Source organism: Microchirus variegatus (genome assembly GCF_963457635.1).
Source record: "Microchirus variegatus genome assembly, chromosome: 1".
Taxonomy (NCBI): domain Eukaryota; kingdom Metazoa; phylum Chordata; class Actinopteri; order Pleuronectiformes; family Soleidae; genus Microchirus; species Microchirus variegatus.
In genome coordinates, this window is record NC_139802.1 from 31,447,943 (window position 1) to 31,469,776 (window position 21,834).

General features: G+C 38.8%; 1 protein-coding gene across 1 annotated transcript; it reads right to left on the bottom strand.

The window, feature by feature from the left end:
• Positions 1 to 976: 976 nt before the first annotated feature.
• Positions 977 to 20,913, bottom strand: gpd2 (glycerol-3-phosphate dehydrogenase 2 (mitochondrial)). Its single transcript, XM_083901870.1, has 17 exons — positions 20,865 to 20,913; positions 16,641 to 16,747; positions 14,250 to 14,421; positions 13,527 to 13,651; positions 13,335 to 13,432; positions 13,059 to 13,222; positions 11,136 to 11,300; positions 10,545 to 10,689; positions 9,733 to 9,926; positions 9,089 to 9,223; positions 8,820 to 8,995; positions 5,875 to 6,006; positions 5,634 to 5,792; positions 5,309 to 5,421; positions 4,971 to 5,049; positions 4,787 to 4,885; positions 977 to 2,743 (listed from the first exon to the last, which is right to left on the bottom strand). The coding sequence occupies exons 2-17, from the start codon at positions 16,740 to 16,742 to the stop codon at positions 2,618 to 2,620; spliced, it is 2,184 nt and encodes a 727-aa protein (XP_083757996.1). The 5' UTR covers positions 16,743 to 16,747; positions 20,865 to 20,913; the 3' UTR covers positions 977 to 2,617.
• Between the last annotated feature and the right edge of the window lie 921 nt (positions 20,914 to 21,834).

A 21,834-nucleotide genomic window follows, 5' to 3' on the forward strand; every position in this document is an offset into this window, starting at 1 on the left:
CGTCAGGAGGTATATGTTTTCACCAGAGTTTGTCCGTCTGTCTGTTAGCAACATAACTCAAAAAGTCATGGACAGATTTGGATGGAATTTCCAGAAAATGTCCGCAATGGGACCGAGAACAAGTGATCAAATTTTGGGCGTGATCAGTAGATGCTATTTATTTGATATTTTGTGAAGGACTTAGCCACCTTGGTGGCAGTCTGCGCTCTCTCAGTGCTTTTCTAGTCTATCTAATTGTTTTTGCTGACTCTCTTAGTTTGTTTGATTGGTTTTCTCTGCACTATTTTGTTCCTTCTTTATATGAAACTCTTCTGTCATGATTAAAATCAATAAACATTTTAAAAAGAGAACTGAGCCTGTTTTTCAGAGGCTGTCACTTCACATCGCCGCTGTTGTGACGCCAGGTCTGATTGATGCCCACAAGAAACACACACAAAAAACCACAATGGTTTGCAAGCAACCAGATACATTTAATGACATAATTGTTTTGTTTCTTTCATTTTTTTTTTTCAACCTGAAGACTGACTCACAGTATTCTTATAGTACTGGATGGAAGGAATATGATTCTCTTTCACTTAAGGATAAAGCTGTAATTTCATCCTAGAGAAGACAATCGAACATGGGGATTTGTGTCGTGCTGCCCATGAGCGATTCTGAAGGTGGACGGCCGCATTGTCGTTGAACCCCCGTGTGACCACACACTGACACACACTTCACTAACAGCTGCGGTGTTTGGTACATGAGAGGAAGCAGTGTGGAACGATTTACTGCGTTAAAAAATGATCCAAAAAAATAACGTGTGGAAAATGTTCTGTTTTTTAATTGTCAGAAATGTCCTTCCTTATTGCCTTTATATCATATCAGAGGCCTATGATGAGGAGGAGAAGACGCGCAGAGTTGAGCTGTCATTTTTATTCACCCTTTTGAAGGAGGAGTTTGTTGCAGTCAGAAAAAATCTACATACCTTTTTGTTTGAGATTTTTTTTAATAGCTGGCAGTGTTTAAGACTGGAAATAAAACACACACGTGCTGAAAGGGATGTTTTAAAAGATGGTGAATGTAGACCAAAGGAGTCCAGGTGATGTTTTAATAGATGAATTAATGACCATTTTATAATAAAAAAAAATTAAGGAGAAATCTTTTCGTTTATCCAAAAGCAACAAAGGGCAGTGGAGAAAGAGTAAATCCAGACAGACAAGGAGCTGCTGCAACTTGTCCCTCAAATGAATTAATTCAACAAACATAAATATTAACAATTTAAACAGCAGTAATATCAGTTTGAATCCCATATGTTTCAAATTCTGGTGTCGTGTCCATAAATATGTAAATAGTAAATACCATACTTTATTAAACATTCTTTTTAATAAGTGACATAAATAACATGGTCCCTGTGTTTACTGAATATGACAACATAGTAGGTGAATGAGTCATATCCTCAGTACATTAAGGCACATGTTCATGCAGAAGCTGAGGATGAAGCATGCAGGAGCTTTACAGCATGCACTTTAGCAGTGTGAGGCCATCAGGCAGGCTGGACTGTGCGTTAATACAGCTTTTTAAATGTAAAAAACATTACATTATATAGAGAATAAGGTTTACCTGTAGCATGCAATTCCACTTATATAAAAATAACTGTTTAAAATCCTGTTTTCATGATGCTCTTTTGACTGTAGTTAAATCTAGATCATCTCATGTCTATAACAAAAAAAGAATAAATAATTCTTACATAAAAAACAATATTTGGAAAGGGCAGTGATTTAAAGCATCAGTGTCTTTGAACAACAACATATTAGCCCAAGAAGACGTAAAAAAAAGAAAAATCCCCTTCAAACGTCACCCTAGTCATTTTTTTGAACCCTAGAAAAGTGCTGCAGACGTAATTCAGAAACCTCTCATAAGTATTTTAGAAAAGCAGACGAGTGCTTGTAACATGTTTAGATCAGAAACGTTGCACTGAGATGATCAGTTAAGCTTCATTTTAGAGGGCCCCTATTTTCCAAAAAGGTTGCTTTGTCTGTCTGAAATGTCAAAAAAATCACTTTCGTCTTCTTTCTTTGTTGGTTTAGGCCATTTCCGGTGGGAAATGACTGACAACATGCAAACTGAAACCTTTAGGAAAACATGGACCTGTAAAATGAAGCACAACCAGAACACTCAGTTGCCATTTGAAGCATTTACACAACAATATGTGTTGTTTAAAAATGAAGAAAATTGTAAAAAGGGGCGTTGGTAAAAAAAAAATATCTGCAAGGATACAATGGCATAAACATGAAAACTGTAAATTCTAGTAAAAGTACTGTATAAAATGGATGAATTCTCAGCTGCCTTCATATCAGAGGCACTGGATGTTGACAACACACACACACACACACACACACAAATGGATCTATTGTCTCACTTTGTTTACAAAAATAAAGTCTCAGACTCAATCACTGGCGTTCACAGAAACACACACTCAGGATTCAGACGCTTTTGCCGATGGCCTACATTTGATTTGGAGAAATTTGATTGCTGTATTGTCATTCAATGAGCACCATTTGCACGAGTAGTTGTTTTTACCGCTTTTATAAAAGAGCAGCTGCAGCTGAAGGTCGTCTCTAAACTCCCGTCCGCCTCCTCAGACTCCGCCCCCACTGCGGTCCACAGTCACTGGCCCCCTCTTATCCAGAGTCTCCTCCGCAGTCTTCATCAGAATCGCCAGACGGCTGTCAGCCACTTGGCCCTTCTTCACGGCGCTCATCAGCTGCAGAGGTGACAGACAGTGGAGGACACGAGGTACAACGAGGAAAAGGTTAACTTAAGTGAAAAGGAGCCGGAGATAATCACATGTATGACACATGTTTGGAGGGGGTAAAAAAAAAAAACCTCCAGCCACAAACTCAGAGAGAGCTGTCCGACCACCGTCACATGCCTGGTTTGAAGAAGGGAAAATAAACTGAAACCAACACCGAACTATCTTCACGTGTTAAAGCTGAACTAGGTGTGATTTTTTTACTTTTAATTTTACAGGAAAGTGAAGTTGCAAAAATAGATGCAGACCGACGTCGACGGTATTTCACATTTAGTTCACTGAAAAGTACTTTCTGTCACTTTACTCTTATTAAACTGAAAGTATAAAATATTACGAGTGTAAAAGTACAAAAGCAAAAAAGTGAACTAGTGCAGCTTTAACACTTCTTGGACATGTTTTCAGTTTGTCTTTAGAGTTTTAGAGACTTCAAACAATTTTCCCCAAAGTGAAAAATTGGGTAACTTGTTGTTAATGCCCTTCTTCCAGTCTGTAGTTGTTTCCCCATCAGTGCTATACACTACCTGCTGTGCCTAAGTCATCCATGGGCTGGTCAGACACACACACACACACACACACATATACACACGAGCAGAAACAAACAACGTGACTCAGCATCATAAGGAAATCACAATCAGGCAGCGAGTCAATGACGAGACTTCACAGATATTCTGACTCTCGGTTTCCTCAGCGATGAAAGACTCAGAGCAGCGACGGAGCCGCTAATGAAGACTAAATCATCTAATGTCATCAAGTTCTCCTCTAACGACTCTGTGAGAACATAATTTAGCTGCAGACGGATGTCGCAGCCCTTCAGGCCTCATTACACGAGTGGCTGACTGAGATTTCTCCTCCCTCATTAGCCTCCGCAGCGCAAACCTGCTGCTTTTAGACTTCACACCTTCTGTTTCCTTTACATTTTCTTTACTCTATGAGGGGGGAAATGTTCTGATATCTACCTGCTATAGAAAAAGACAGGAATAGTTTCAAAAATGCTAATCTGTATAAGGAAATAGGGTAAAAGTAAGAAACAAGTGTTCTCCAAACTATTTATATGGGGACCCAGTTTTTAAAGATTAAATAATTTCAACCAAATTCACAATAGGAATCACATGATATAACATTTCACAGGGGTTTTTGTAACGCCTAAAATTGTTTTAAACTAGATATTTTTCATGAAATGTGTTTGATAAATGAGTCACAATATTCAATTCATGCTGTTTAAAACAAATCTAAACCTTAAAGCTGCAGCGCTTTTGGTGATATTTGTTGCATTGCTGTAATTTAGTTGTTTTTTTTAATGTAAAATTTGTAAAACAAAATTAGAAACACTGTGCTTTACTACGTTTTAATCACATCAGTTATGGAGTAATAAAAAGTTGGCTGAATTGAATTAAAGGTGAATCGGCATTACTTTAGGTGAGAAAGTTAAAGCATTTGTGACCTTTGACCCATCTTGACTGTTACATCCAGTGTTTACATATTTTGTTTGTCAGCACTTTAATTTGTAAGGGTTTGCCTTTTAATTAAAAACAATTCATGTGAGATCTGTGTCCCGTTTTTGCATGACAAGAAAAAAACCCAACCTTGTTCAAAGAGTACATTTTAAACAAGCTACTTTTACTTGAGTGCTCTTTCCACTTCCTAATTATTTGTATTCTCTGTCCTTCATATGGAAAAGGAGCAACACTGTCATACAGCAGCAGAGCAAGGTGGAGAGTTTGAACAGTAGAATTCCCTTCTGAAGTTTTTTATGCACAATTCTGTGTTTTCCTCCAACCTGTTTGCAGTCGTCTCACTTTACTAGCGCAATGTTGATATTGCCAAATCGCTCCCTGTGTAAAAAGGAGATCTAAAACGCTGCTACGGCTATCGATCGACGATAGATTATCGACGTGAATAAGTGACGTTTGTTATCACCAGACGTCTGCTAAAGCTTTAGCGTTGCAGATCCTCCTCGCTGAGGTGTCACTGTGCGTGCATGCATGTGTTCCGTACCTGCAGGAATTCATCTATTTCTACTTGTCCGTTCTTGTTGAGGTCCACTTCATTAAGGATTTCATGGAGTGCATTTTCACCAATGTTGACATTGATGCTCTGCAGAAAAGGAAAAACAAGAATGAACAATAAAAATACAAGGGAGTGAGGGAGGAAATGAGGAACAAACGAAGGACTAACTCACATCTAAAACTTGCTGGACGTCAATGGTGGTGATGAATCCTTTACTCTCTTTGTCAAACTTTTGGAAACGTTTCTTGTATCTGTCACAGAGAAGAACAGTCATTTACTCTGACACTTACAATCATAAGGAATATTTTTGACACAGATTTTGACAGCTGTCATCACAAACCAATTAAAGTTTGTTTAATGTGAGAATATGGGTCAGCTAATGTCTCAAAATAAAACCTATAAATCCAAATGAAGATACCAGGGAACCCGTCTTTCCTTTAAGTGAATGCACCTTCACTTAACAAAGACAACAAGAGTATTGTGGATTGAGAAAGACGGTGGGTTTATTACCTGACCACTTCCTGGTTGTCTAATTTGATGTCAGAAGTTTTAGTCAGCTGCTCAGAACGAGACCTGTAGCCCATCTCTTGGTACAGAAACCTCTTAGCTGCTTCCAGTTCTGCCTGTTTTCATATGAGCAGAGAGAGAAGAGTCAGAGCTGAATCAGTATTCCCTCCATTCTTCACTTGGTTCATCTTTAACCTAAATTTTACCCAAACAATAACTGCTAATTTGACTTTACATAAGTGTCTTTCCCCACATCTTTCTCTTTCATAGAGTTAAGAAAGTGACAATAAAAATGTTATCTGAGGTAACCGATGTAGTCAAATCATACCGTGCTCCTCTCCTGATTCCAGCCCAGCTCTTTCCCCATGATCTGAACGATGCGTGGAAGAGCTTCGTCGGCTGCCTGCACATTCAGGAAGCCCAATCGCGTTCGTCGGGCGATGACATCAATGGCGGTGCAGGCGTACTCCTTAATCGCATACAGCACCTGCGAAAAAAACACACATACTCATATGTTGAAAAAAGCCCTAAGACGCTCAACACAGTGTTTGCAAAGATTCCAAATTTACCTCACTCTCAATGTAAGGAAACTCTGACACCAGTCGTTTCCCTACGATCGGCCATCTTTGTCCAGTGACCTGAGCCATCTTTGCAACTTCAAACGCCTTCGAGCCATACGTCGAGGCCAGATGCTGGGCGACCTGTGTGCACACAAAGATGTACAATTATTAAATACAACAGAGAGTGATTTCTTTGTTATGTGGAGCAAAGAAGCAAAGAAAATATTCATATTTAAGAAGCCGAAACAATCAGAAACCTTGTTTTAATAAAGGAAAAAAGCTTCAAAACAATTAATCGATTAACAAAATAGTTGACGATTCATTTAATAATCGATTAATCAATTAATTGTTTCAGCTCTAAGCTCTAGAGAATCACCTGAAATTGTATCATATAGTACAATATCAAAAAACCCAATAATAGAAAGTAAGAATGCTGGATAAAAGCTAATTGGGATGCATGTTTTTAGGACACTCCCAGTAAAAATGTAAATTTGACTGTTTAAAAATGTATAAATCTGTAAGATTTTAAGTACAGTGCACACAGCTTTGCCACTTCTGGGGAAATCAAAATCAGAATGGCCAAACAAATTCCTTTAAGAACCCACATTATCAACTTTGTTTCCATTTATTTACACACATTCACTTCTGTTGCATCCTGGACACAAAGTAGGTATAACAACATTGCGGCAGCTCAGTGATCAATTTCACCTATTCGCAGTTAAACGATAAACGTTATCGCCGCTTTGTCAATACCGCGTCATCGGCGTTACAGAACACAAGCGATCTATTTGCTATTCAGATGGTTGGCTTTGCCTATCATGCTGAAAGGGCAAACGTTGTCCAAATATCAACAGTGACCTTTTCGGAATATTCCAGAGAACAACCAGAGCCGCTGCCAAAACGCCTCTAATGAGGAGTAAGTACAGCGTAGACTCTCGCTGTGCACAAGTACTTTTTCTTCATGAAACAATGTCCTACTGGGGTTTAATGAAAACACTCAGGCCAATTATTGGAAAGATGGCATGTAGCTGATGTAAATCAATGTGCCCTTACTTAATGCCATTGATAAATTGTTCAGCATGCAGTGTGTTTCAACGTGTGTCCAGTCTTTTGTGTAGCAGAAATGTCAGCATTGTTACAGGAGCAGCTTTAATGTCAACTCTGCTGCTGCTGCTGAAGAAGAAGCTCATACAGGTTTGTTTGCAGATGAATGTACATGTACAGTGGGTAGTTAAAGCTTTACCCTTTTCTTCATCTTGCCACATTGGAAATGTATTAGTGAGTCAAGCTGCTCTTTGTGGCAGAGCTGCTGCTACAGAAACATCTTTCTTAAACTTTTGTCTTCATTCTTAAACTCAAGCTAATTACTTGCCTGTGTGCAGAAACCTGAACTCTATTCTTTTTGCCTCGGGGTAGTACATATACTTTAACCTAAACCTTGTGTTGTGTTGACCTAAGGCACAGTATTCAGTGACCTACGTTATTCCCAAAGAAGCCGTGCAGACATACACACTTTGAAATAAGGGTTCGAGAAGGGTCCTTCTACAAGGGCTGAGGTTCTACCTGGAACCATTTGCTTCTGAAAAACCCTTTCCTGAAGAAAGGGTTTTAAAAGGGTTCTTGGTAGAACCCTCCAAAAGGGTTCCAGGTGGAACCTTTTTATAAAGCATTCCAGATTAATTCTCATTAATCACAAAAACGGCTCCAAAGTTCAAGAGACTGAAAATAACATTGATCTTCTCATTGAACTCATAAAGGCAATCAAGGCACTCCAAACACTGATTGCCGCCATTTATGGAAAGAAACATCCCTTTAACTTATCTAAATGTGAACAAGCAGACATAAAACGCATGTTAAGAGTTGTTTTACAAGGAAGTTGATTAAATAAAATGTCCATAATTCCATTAGAATACATATAAAAACTGTTAATAGTACCAATAATTCATAATACTGTAGTTTGAGTGTCAGCAGAGACAAGCTTTTAAAAATAAGGCACAATATACTTAAAGGGACTGCTCAGGTTTGTGTGGTTGCGTGAAATATTGACATGTGATCGACACTGAGTTGGCCAAGCACGCCACTGTTTTTGTGACACAAAAACGTGTTTACACTAATAATATTGCTGCCAGCAAGGACAGAATGCACTTAATACAGGGCTCATCTAATAAAATCCACTCCTGCTAAAGTCTGCTATCTTAGGAATATGCTCACCACTTTTTTCACTGTTAGACTTCTGCAGCTAAAAACTTCCGAAAGTTGTTTGTTTACATCTCACTCGACACACCAATGTCCACAGAGAAAATTACAGCACACAGGAGTTGATCCAGTGCTGGCTAAAACAGTAAGTTCAAATGCGGGCACACGTAAATCCTGATGCTGGAAGTTTGTGTAGAACTCTGTGCTGCACTGTGCAGCTAAGAATAGAACACTTCGCAGACTTCCGCTCTCCCAGCTCCGCGCGACAACAATTCCAGGAATGTATCATTGTGACATAGTAATGAGTGTGGAAGTCAACATGTATTATCTCCTGTACTTAGACTAAGTGGGACCACAAAACCACGGACATGAGTCATCTTTTTTCACACTTTGCCTACTCATAGGGCCTCTACAGTCCCAAATATAAGTATTAAAATGATTAAAAAGTTGATTTTGTATAATATGTCCCCTTTAAATTCTTCATTTGGGTCAACACAACTAAGTAAGCGACACAAACTCGCCAAACAAAGCAGCAGTAGACCAGCAGCTCCTGTGAAGTTTAAAAGGGAAGATTTTCTCTGTGGAATTTGGTGCTGCAGCATTTTCCACCTCATCTTTTCATTCATTCTTCTCTACAAGGGTCATCTTGGAGTTAATCATTGAGAGAAAACTGTGCTTCGCTGGCTCCACTCAAACATAGGCCCTTAGAAATAGAGACTTGCTTTACAAAACACCATCAGCATACTTATGCAACTTACCTCCACCTCGAGGCCATAGTCCTGCACCAGGCGGATGTAGGTGGTTGCCGTCCAGCCCTTTCCTCCCTCCAGCATCAGACCCACAGTTTTGCACTGCTCGGCTGACAGGTTGTGAGCTTCGATGGCTGCATCCAGAGTTTCTTCAGCCATGGACCTGTAGGTGGTCCACTTTCCACCTGGACACAGACTCAATCATGAATTATATTTAAAAAAACAAAAAAAAAAACAAATAAAACACCATATTTTCAAACATACAAAAAGTAACTGACCAGCGATGGTGACAAGTCCTCCGTCACTGACGCTGACGATGTGGTTCCTGCAGATGGACTGAGTGTCTTTGGAGTTGGGATCGGTCACCAGTGGACGGATACCGCTCCATGCTGCCAACACGTCACCTCGACGCACTGTGCACACAAAGACAGTCACATTGTAGGACAAAAACTAACTGGATTAATTCCATTTGAACCAGTACTAAATGTAATAATGAGTTAAGTTCTTATCCTGTATTGTAGACAAATTTAAATTTTTAATGTTTTATGAATGTTATTTGTTTTTTAGTAACGAAAGAAGTACTAAAAAAGAAGTAGAAGTAACGAAAAGCAAACAGCCAGACGAGTTACTGCTGTTTGCTTACAAACAAACTTTATTTAAATTAATGTTTGCATTTACACTAACCGCCTAAACTTAGAAAATATAAGTCTTAAAATGGTGAAACATGTTTTCAGATTTGTTTGGAGAAAAAGAAAAACATTAGAATGAGTAAAGGCACGGGAACTTAAGAAGTTGCGCAGATGAGGTCAGAGTGGAAGAGTCAGTTGACACATTTTAACAGCTAAATATTTCAAAACATGTAAAGAAAACCCTTTATGTGACTATTCATTGAGCAAAACAAGACAAGAGAAACCCTTTGTACCTTCTACATCAGGGCTGAGGTAGTTGCGAACCTCATTCAATATGAAGTTGATGTCATCCTCTCCTGGGATTGGATGAGCTGTCACACTGGTGGGGGAGTCGGTTGTTCCCGCAATGGTCATCTTCTCCCAGGGCAGGAAGAAGATGACACGTCCGTCACTTGTGGCTGGATCAAGCAGACCCATGTTGTCAGGACTGTCGAAACAGAGGGTTCATTACTGAAACAAAGGCTCGTACTAAAGGCTGCAAGAGATAGCAAAAGGTATTTCTGGCTCATGTTTGTCGCTGCTATGGCAATTTCATTTAACCATTACATGGATTAGCAGGTCTAATACACTGAATCAATGAAGGCATCATGAACAATAGTAAGAAAAATAATGACAAATAGAGAAGATGATCAAATTAAGGGGTAGAAAGTAAGAAACTCGGGAAAAATGACATGAGGAGGTGGAGGAGAGTGAGAGCAGCAGAGTCAAGAGTAAGGGAAGGAGAATTAGGTGGTTGGCATTTCTGCTGCTGTTCAAAGGGCTCACTCTCCCTCGGGTTTTGCTCAATAAGCTTTGTTGAACTTTAAAACCCTCAAACTTCAACAAAACCACTCTATTGCTCTGCTGTATCTAAACCAGAGAAGATTGTTCTGCGCTTGTAAGTATAGGTCAGATAATAGTTTAGCCGCCTTACTATTTACACAGGAACGCAGGAAAACAATCCGATAAATATGAAAGTTAATGCATTTGAAAGAGCAAATGCTTCCATGACTTAAATCAAAAATTCATGCTCAATTCACGTGTATTACGGTGTAGGAGTGATCACCTGTAGTAACCAGGGATGACGATGTGAACGCCAGCACTGGGCTGGCATATGTTTGCAGTTGCCTGGCTGTCCATCTTCCTCACTGAGTCTGTGAAGGGTCCGGTGGCGTTGATCACACACTTGGCCTTGACATCAAATTCCTTTCCTTTTTACAAATAAGTCAGCAATTTTTTTTGGATTATAGTGGGACAATTATGTGATTTAATAGACCAAAAAGTGAGGATCATAATAAAAGTTTTAATTTAGCAAAATATGACTTTCATAACACTTAAATGTCCAGTGTATTAGAATGACATCTTGAGCTGAGACTACAGACTGCAACAAATGGAGGAATCCAGTATTAAGCTTAGCATGTTGGTTTTTGTTTGCTGTTAAGTTCTGCTTCAAAATGTCTGCTGTAAAAAAGAAACATATAAACAGGTCACAAAACCCTCTATCTTGGACCTTCAACACTAAAAAGCCAAATCCAAAGTGTGTGCAAACAGAATATATAGGTAAATGTAAAATGTATTTGTCCTACTGTATAAAATAATATATAATAAAATGATGCTAGAGAGACTGAACATGTAATATCTTGTAAGATGGCCTCACCTGTGATGACATCCCTGCAGCGGGCGCCGCACACCTTTTCTTTGCCAGTCTGTGGGTCGTTTGTCTTCAACAGTTGAATCACCTCGGTGTAGTTGGCGATAGTGGCGCCGTAGCGTCCGGCGGTTAGAGCGATGGCCAAGTTCATACGGGCGTCATTGTGCTGCCCTGGAAATAATAGAAGTATGTGTCACTTTAAAAAAAAAAAGATGAATAGCAACTTTATTCTTCTGTCATGACCTATTATATTAGTTCAGACTGAGAGCTGAATGAAAGTTACCTGAAGTCATAAAGAATTCTATCTTGTCTGTATTTATTCTTGGTAGCGAACTAACTCTTTGACCATACATATTCATGAGGGGGGCAGATTATGCACTGTGAACTGTTTGCTGTAACTACACTGTAGATGCCATCAGAGCACATGAAACAAACTCAGTCACACACCAAGCTAATTCAAAGCAAGAAAGATGAGGCAGATTCATCTGAGAATAAAAGAGCTTCTGCTGCTGTTGGTGGCAGAAAGAGCTGCGGTAACCAAGACAGCAGAAGAAATGGCAGTTGTTCAGCCGCTCCAACCGCCACCACAGCCGCTCCTTTGCGCTCCACATTGCCAGGAGAGAAGGTCAGATTTCGAAATGTCACGGGCGTGATTGTTCCAGACAGCATAATTGGAGAGGAGACCCTCCACCCCTCCACCATCATGGCTCTGTCCCCCCTCAGAGCAGGTGATGGTGGGGAGCTCGAGGAGGAGGTGGTGGAAATCAAACATATGCTGCTTTGCACAAAGAAAATGCTCTTCCTATTTTACACGCCTGAACTGAATCCAGTCCTATCTGACCACTTACATTTTACATTCAGAGAGGAAATGGTTCTTTTACTTTGGTTTCAAAAATTTAACTTTAATATCAATACAGCAAAAATCACAGCATCTGCTGCTTTTTTATCATCATATACCGTTAAATCCAATAGAAAAGAAAGAGAATAAATTGAAGTGTTTGTCTCTTAAAGATTACTGTGAACTTGAGAATTAGTGTTATGTAAATAAACAGCAAGTGATGTGATGTTAAAAAAACGTGTGACTTCCACATATCAGGAACAAAGTAATTTGTTTTTTTTTAGTGTGTTTGTTGTTTGATTTGATTAATGTGATTTATCAAATATGATCTATCAATGTGTAATTTGGTCCTTAAAAAAATGTTATGTCTCCAAAACCTAAAAGAATAAAGACACCTTCAATGTTGAATAAACAATAATAGTAAAACAATTCTGTTTACTGTCACAGAGGAAAATAATATAAAATTCAAATTAAGAAGCTGAAATCAGAGTTTATATTTCATAAAAACTCACTCAAACCAATTAATCCAGTCACAACACCTACCTGCTATGACATGATTTGCTGAACAGATGAACAGATACCCTGATGACCCACAGACACAAACTTGTTTCCTCTCCGCCACTGCAAATAACAACGCCCCTGGCACAAATCTCCCTACACTCAGCTGGACACTGAGCATATGTTATGTTCTCCTCTGCACCCTTCGAGGCAACACAAAACCTTTACAGCCTCAGGGCAGAGAGGGCATCCCAGCATTTTGTCAGGGTCCAGAGGACACGTGAGCGCCACAGGCAGTGCAGACTTTCATCTCCTGACTGGATTCATCGTAAGAACCTCAACATGATACGAAAGCACACTAACACCAGCTGATTTAAGAAATGTATATTTTAAGAGCTGCTTGGTGGCGCTTTTGTGTAGTTGCATCACTGGCAACAAAAAGGGCCAAAAAGCAGCAGCACTGACTCAGCCGCTTTGTTCATGTGTACAGAAAATAAAGAAAAGCATCCTTTTTAGTGACTGTCCACAAACTGTCGTGTCTATGTGAAAATATACAAACGCAAGAACGAGGGAATGAGGGAGCAGTGACTCACCGTCATAGTAGACGATTGCTCCCACCAGCTTGTCCTTCTTCAACATGGGGAACAGTTCCAGAGCTTTGGTTTTACCGAGGACATAGCTGCTTTTCAGACAGTGAATCCCAGCCACCAAGTCGTACATCTTGATCCCAGCCCAGTAGTAGGGCAACTGCCACCATCTTGGGAATGAACATAGGAATTCAAGTTGTAAGCAAATGCCATTTTTATCATGTTGAAACAAAACTAGTGATTTTCGGTGATGAAAATCCATATACTCCTTCTCCTACTTACTTGTAAACAGGAAGCATGATGGGTAGCGGTGCAGATAGGTGAGGCGCGATCTCCAGTAGGTTGGCTCTTTCGTGAAGGGCCTCTTTCACCATTTTGTACTGTTTCAGATGGAGAACAAGAGCAGAACAGTGATTGCAGGAAGGAACAGCAACAAGACAAAATGACGAAGAGTGGAAAAAGGTGAACAGGAACCTGTTCGTAGTCCAACTGCATGATAGCCTTCTGAAGGTAACGGACTCCACCGTGGATTAGTTTGGTGCTGCGGCTGCTTGTGCCCGACGAGAAATCGTTTCTCTCTATGAGGGCAGTTTTGAGGTCTGAAAATAAGAATATATTTGAACACAATAAAGCTGCCTTGGATTTGATTGAAGGTGCAACAGGCAACATTCCTGTCCCTACCAATGTTCACTTACTTTCAAGTGAAAGAAAAGCTTTTAGGTAATGAATACAAATATGGATTGTGTCATACTGCAAAGTTTAAGCCAAAATATTGTCCAGCTTTTTTGGAATATCACATTTTTTGGGGGAAAATGTGAATCTATATGAATTTCACCAACAAAAACCATGTAAAGAAAAAAGGCATGAGTCATATTGGCTTCAAGGAACTGATGAGTCAAACCAAGGTTTTTTACTTTGAAGGAAACCTATCAGCATTTTCAGAACTTGGTTATTTAATCATTTATTTGGACCACAGAAAAGTGTGCAGTGCTAGAGTTAAAACACTGTGTGAAATTCCAAAGGTCTGTAATCAAACTAAGGTGAAGATCTTATCATATTACAATACAAATAATATTTTAGACACTCCTTTTTTCTTGCAAGCCTGCGAGTTTCCCTCCATAAGGATCATTTTAGAGATCAAAACCTGTTCACATTCAAGAGGAATGATTGAAAGCATTATACGATCTGTGGGCTTACTGCGCGTGACAGCGTCTAAGGCACATCCTGCCCCAGTGGCTCCTCCTCCGATGACCAGAACATCAAACTCGTCGGTGGTTTTCAGTGTCGTGAGCTGGGCCTGACGAGAAGGAAGCTCATCTGCGAAGGGAGCCTTCAGCTCTGCTTCTGCTGCCACATGGGCTAACCGAGCCTGAATGTATCACAGAGACACGAACACCAATGAGCTTGGCATCTTTCATGACTTCAGTATTACTCTGAACTCCCGGACAATTGTGCAAAAATAGATTTCTTTGTTAATTTCTGTGCTTTAAAGGCAAATCAAACCTAGCAACACTTGCCTTATAATGCACTTGAAACATGATAAGCACAATGCATGCACATTCACAGTGTCATGTGTATGCATTATTCGTGTATTATAATTACCTCATAAAATAATGTGCTATAATGCATAATGACTTGTATAAATTTGCATACATTTTGATTTTGGTGTGAGTGAATAATGACATTAGTGTCAAACATGGTTGTGTGCCTGCTTAAAATGTGGATTACCTTATTGTAATGGATAGACAGAAGCAAGAAACACTTAATGTATTTAATGACATAAAGATGTGACTGTGACATAAAGCCGACATCACTCAGTTACCACTGTTCTCTATAGTTGAACTGAATAACGTCAGTTTGACTATTTGATGTGTATAATTTCTCATTTGTACCAAAAGAAGATTTGGACTGACAAAGGCTTTCTGATGATATTCTTGTCAAAAGGTGGGATTAAACTGAAATTGTGTTTATGTCTCATTTTCACCTTAAGTTTGCAAGTGTTGCTCTGAAAAAATGACCTTGATGTGATTAGTAGCAAAGCAAAGTTTGCTCAGGGTTACTACCTACCACAACATGCTGTTCATCTTTGCAAAGAAAACAAAATAAATCAAATTCAACATCATCTATACTCATTGTTTGATTAGCAAAATAATTAAAGACATAATCACAGCTGCAACAAAGAAACACACACAGCTCCTTTCTCATACCAGGCTGTTGGCTTGCACTTGGAATGGAATATTTATTCAATTTTCTATTTAGCAGTTCAGACTTAATGATTGCATCAAGCAGCTTTGAAGCAAACGCACCATTTGACTTGCAAATGGTGGCAGGCGTTTGTAATTTAGACCTGCGACACCAAACAAGGCGATGATATTATAATCATTGTCTATTTTTTGAGGATGCATACAGACAAACATTGCCACAGAATTAAGTCCCAGCGTGCCCCTGTAATCAAGTTAAGCCAGTGAATGGCGCAGCAAGGCTGCTGCTAATAGCCAATCGGCCGCTGTCGAGCAAACTTCTCCAAGCCATATGCCTACGCTGAAGGAGGCAAGACGGACATTTGAGCCATCAGCAGTGCAATTACTGGGATTAGACGCATGCATGATTATTAACTATTGTGAAAATAATTAGATGGCATCAGGGTTGACACATTTGCTTACCAATCCGGGCTTTGTTGAGAGGATGACGGTGGGCAAGAGTAGACATTACCGTGCCAGGACACAAAACAGAGTTCATATTAGGTTGTACAGTCAATTTAAGTCTGGTATGTATGTATGTGACAAGCCTAAAACAAGCCTACGGCAGGCCAGGGGTCAGGGGAAAGACAGGTGCTCGTCCATTTCTAACAAAGTTATTTGTGGGTCCATGACGATGATCTGTAGCTGAGGACACAGACACGTGTCTTGCAAGGCTAGGAGCACTTCAAGCAGCACCAGTTAAGAGGCGAGACATTGTCATTCGTCGACTACCATTAAAACCCTCCAGAAAACTGGTCCGTGGTCCATCTAAACTGTAAACATTGAGTTCTTTCAAATTTTCCAGGTGGTGATTAAAGAGTAAATAAATATACAGGTTTTTCCGTATCAAAACTGTTTTTTAAGACCTTTTAAATATCACATAGAATGTAATTTAATTCAATCTCCTTTGGTCAAAGACACTTTACCTTCTGCTAAGCTCAGTTAGCAGCCTGCACACCTTCACACGTGCATGTTTGTTTTTAAGGCGAGGTCATATGTATTTTAGTACAACCAGAGCAGCATCTGAGCTTAAGTTCACAAAACGAGTGTGTTCCTTTAATAATTTCTGCACACTTACACAGCGGTTTAACGTAAGACATGAGCACACACCTTAGAATCAAACACATTCCAAAATCTAGAGAGGACATGCCTTGAAAGTCAGCTCCTCCTCTTTTTTTTTTTAATTTAAAAAATCATACTGGATCAAGATGTCACACAAAGTTTGTCTCACAGTTGCCAAGGAGGAAAAGCATAAACAGGAGACAAGCTTCTCATTAAATCCTGCAAAAACAAAGTATTGCACGTTAAAAAAACACTCTGTCAAAGCTGCACAGAGTCAGAGGCTTACCTGAGTCTTCTTGTACTCGATTAACTGTGAGAGGCCAAAATATGTGGCTGCAGCCCCGCCCCCTATGAACACCGTCCGCTTCAGAGCCTTCCTGAACGCCATTGTCCCTGCAGACGGAGTGGAAAGCAGTGAGAAGGCAGAGCTGGGACACCTGGTTTTTACAGCAAGTCTCGCTGGGAGGGGGGCAGGGAGGCTTTTAAAATGCAGCAACAGTGTGACAAAAGTTCACGTGGTGAAAACGTGGAGAGTCTGTGGAATGCTGTCTGTGTGTGTCTGTTTACATCACATGTACTTCAGAGCAAAGACAACGCTTTCATGACTGGACACTAACCTGTAAACTGTCTTTACAAAATTTAATTTATATAGCACTAGAATCAAGGTGGGCGATAAGAACTTAAAATTATATAGCAGATTTCTCCTGGAATATTGTAATATAATATTATTCAGCTGGCAATGAAAAATGTACTTACATACATAAAACATAAAAGACATAACAGACATTTTAAGAATATTGCTCTTTGATCCTTTAAGTGATCTTTATTAATTTGCTTTTTTGAACAAAACAAAAGATATATGATATATTTATTATTGCCTGCTTATATTCAATTCCTCTATCATACTGGTCAATTAACCTGCTGCATCTATAATACAGAAAAAGGAATTTTTAGTTTGTTAAATGTTTCAGTTTGAAAAAAATTAAAAAACAAACATATTCCCTCTGGTAAATTGTGATGGTGGTTTGTTGTTTTTGACATTTTAAAACACTACATGATCAGACAAATTGATTAGCTTGCGAACACTAATTGGCAGACTCATCAATGGCGAAAGTGAGTGATAGTTTGTACTGAAAAATCATTAGGTGTCTGATTATACTTATAGCTTATATGCTGCGATAATTAACTGTTGTGTGCGATGCATTGACACTGTGTGATTTACTAATTAATTGTGCATTTGACTGGGTTAATGCTGCAGTAATTCCAGACAATATAAAGATATTCTGGCAGACAATAACATAAAGAGATGTGACGCTTAACCAAACAGCTGATTATTCAATTAGTCTACTGGGGGACACAGTTGGGCTAAAGATGTCACTATCATGATGAAACGTAAGTATTTTAACTCATTTTGAGCATTTTGGATGACCTATTGAATATGGCGGTTTACCATTTAAACTAGTCTCCGGAGCAGACATTCGTTCATATTCTAAGGGACAAAAACAACTTCAAAACAATTAAAAGATTAGATTTGCATCAATACAACCCTATGGAATGGTATCAGGATCAATACAGGTGTCGGCCACTGGTTTGTCCACAGATTCTTGCTGTCAGTGAATTTATCAAATGTATCGTTACTCAGCTGTGCAAATCCCCACAAAATATTATTATTTACACACTTCAGCAATGTATGAACTGACTAAATAATTATATGATCATTTAATCTGCTATTTTTAAAATGGTCTGACCTTTTATTACTATTTTATCTTTATTTATTATTATAGTTTTATTAGTGTTAACTTTTTTATTTATGTATTTACTCATAACTCTGCCTCTTTGTAAACTGTTGAGATAGGGTTTCCTCAGCTTCTTTTGTGTGAGCTTCATTCTTATCTATATCATGCACTCTGTATGCATGAACTGACTGTGTTTGATATACGCACTGATGCGTGTTAGTGCCTGTGTCTTTGTGTTGTTATAAGCGAGGCACTGAAAAGTGATACAAAAAAACATTTTAAATGATTCATCAGTTTTAAATTGTAGCGCACACAGCATGGTAAACTCTCAAACATGAAATTGGCACAGAGTATATTGAGTGTTAAAGTTAAAGCACCTGTCCTTATAATAAACATGTGATACATAATGAGCAGAACATGACACCAGATCCTGTTTGGCAGGACTGGGAACCTCAATTCCCCCCAAGGAGCGGCGCCAAAAAAAAAGTATCTGCATTCCATTTAATGAACTTAGAGTAAAGGTTTCCAGGGAGTAAACTGAAGCAGCTTCTAATGAATTTTAATAAAACACAACTACAGATGGCACAAATGTCAACAACTGGTGCGGTCTAACAAATTAACAAGACGTCATTCTACTGAATAAGCCAGTATCAGCACTAAAAATCAGCATATTTTCCACTGCCCGAATTATAAATTGTTGCTCAACACAAATGTTAAACTGCAACAAAATGTCACTGTATAATTGACCTTACAGTTTCCATATCATGAACAAATGCTGGCCTGCTTTGTACCACCAAACAGATGCACTGCAAGATTTTAAATAGACCCACAGGCAACAATTTACTGCACCTCAGTTTAGGGAAAATCACCCGTGTTTTATTGCTTCTCATGAAGAGGTGAAAAGAAATTTTCCACAGTCTTATGTGGAAGTAAATCATTTACTCTATCATATCACAACTGTATGGGTTAGGTGATGAAGCGCTGAGATATATGACCATACAGTCATCAAACAACAAATAGTTTCTAGATGAGCTTCAGTGTACCCTTGGTGCTGCCGACAGCCGAGCTAATGTCTAATCACATTTGTGATCAATATAAGATTAACCATAGGGGAAATGGTTAAATTGCAGGCATAGTAACAACAAGTATTAAAACAAATATTTATCAAATTGCTAAAAGAAAATGTAACTGAATATTTTTAAAAGAGAAATAACACAATGTCAGTAGATACAACCCCCATGTGTTAGAATGTTCTAGTACTTTATATATATTTGGAACTCACGCTGCATTGTATACTGGCCTTCAAATCCCTATAAAACAGAGCCTAATAAGAAATATACCATCAGCTTTCACACCCTTTCATATAGTCTGCTCATTACTGAACACCTTAAAGGCCAAATATGACGATAATTAGCCCGGAGCAACCCTTCTGACAGGAATCTGCTGAAGCCTGTATTTTAGCCTGATGAACCACAACACTGTCTAATTGTTGCGTTTTGCCACAGAGGTGATGTTTTTGGTCGCATTTTTCTGCCACGGAGCAGCCTGATTCAAAAAGTAAAGGATGAAATGTATAATGTAGGTTATAATGTAGGTAAGCAGTGCACAGACACTATGGGAAACTGTGCCGCCTTGGTGGGTGTTTGCACTCTCTGACTGCTTTCTCCAGTGTCCAGTCATGAGTGAACCTGTAACACTAATGAGTGACAGAAAAGGAAACTGTAACTCTTCATCTATGTGGTGAAACTGTGGCACTTCTCATTACATCAGCCTGTAGAATCATTAGGTGTCAGCAGGGGAAAGTGTGGCAGTCAAAACTGCTCTGATCTCTGCTTTTACTACATTATTATTATGTACTTAACTGTTCCCTGTCACTTCATTTGTAATTGTGCAATGTCATTTGGTTCAGCCTATGCTTTTGTTTTCATATTCATTAGGTTTTTGAGGATAAGACTTTTTTTAATCTGGCAAAAAAAAGTATATTGTATTCCTTCGTATGTATTCCTTCGTATGTATTCCTTCGTAAAATTGTTAACTGCGTACTCCCTACTTTTAGAACTATTTCAGGAACTATTTTAACAATACTTTATCCTGCTTCCTTGTATTAAAACTTTCAATTATTTTAGAAATACTAAATTTTAAAATAATGTTTGTTTCTTTCATTGCTTTAAAGAACACTGAGTGACCATTGAGTTTGATTGTGTGCTTTAAAATTTAAATTACCTTTGTCAGGAAAAAATAACTGCAAAAACGGTATGCTTTATGCTGGAATTATCCATTAAAAACACCACTCACAAATAACAATGTATTCCAAGGACTGGCACTACTGTGTGTAGTAATCACAATTTCATAACGACAGCAGGAATTCAGCATTGTATCTGGCCCTTGTATTGTTAGCGTTTTCTTTCATCACACAGGAGGAGGAAGTGGGTGTCACTTTCAACTGACAAATTATTGTCGTGGATTTAAATGTCAGCTTCTAATCTTTAAAGGCAAAATAACAACAACACGCTTCGTCTGGAAGAAGCTATTCACCTTAAAAACACATATTCGTATATTTCAGATGTTTTTACGGATTTGAATCGCCAACGTATACACAGTTTATCTGGCATTTCCTTCGCGATAACTGAGAATAGCTTAATTCTTCACTAGCAAAAAATTTACTTATAGATGTTCCGCTCCGCTTGTTTGTGCCTTTTTGCCAATGAACACATTATGTTGACACATTATAAACCGTTTAAAAACCGTGTGTGACGGCATACATTCTCACTTACAGGATTTCTTGTAATTTTGGAGGAGAACAGTTGGTCGGGACGATGCAGGGCGGCGACTGAGGGCATCGTTTGTTGTTTAGCCTGGGTTTGACAGCTACAACCAGGAAACGGAGCTTCGTTGAGTGACGTCAGTCTCAGCCAATAGAAACGCAGACGTTGGTCAAGCTCGTCCAATTGTGTACAAGAGAAGGCGGGGCTATGATTTTGTAGTTGGGGAGGGCGAGGTTGCGCAACGCAGGAGTTCTCTCATCCTCCTCCTCTTCCTCCTTGAGGATAATTATAAAGAGGGAAAGAGTCACCAGCTGTCGTTTTCTCCTTCTTACAGCCACGAATGGATTACTGTACAGTGGCCCTCAGTTTCACATTCAATATGCAAGTGGATAATCACACCAAGTACCATGATAACAAACAATTGATATGTTATTTTGTATGACTATTCACTATATTTCTACCTTATCATGCAATCACATGGACTTTTGCTGGTATTAATGTTGCATAGTACATGACAATAAAGAATCTTGAAGACGATCCAAAATAAACACATAGTCATGCCAAAAAAGAAGCAAAAAGCGGGAGGGAGATGCAAAATTAACACAGCTTCCGAATAAATATGAACATATGCACCCTTTGTATTACTGGACACAAAGAAACTAAGCTGCCACAATAAATGGACAACCACAAAATGACACAATATTTACACACTGATGTTGGTTCACTAATGATCTTACAATACTAAACAGATACATTAAAAAACGCAGACATATAACAATGGTAATGTACTGGTATATACACTCAATATGTATAAATGTGTCATCTTTTCTGGAAATAAGTAAAAAAGATTAAATATGCAGCTTCCAACACAGATAAAATAACAGACTTGCTGGTGACAATGGCACAAAGTCCTACAAAACAAATAAACGAAACAAACACAGATAAGTAACAGATATAACCAAAATATCTACAAGTATAT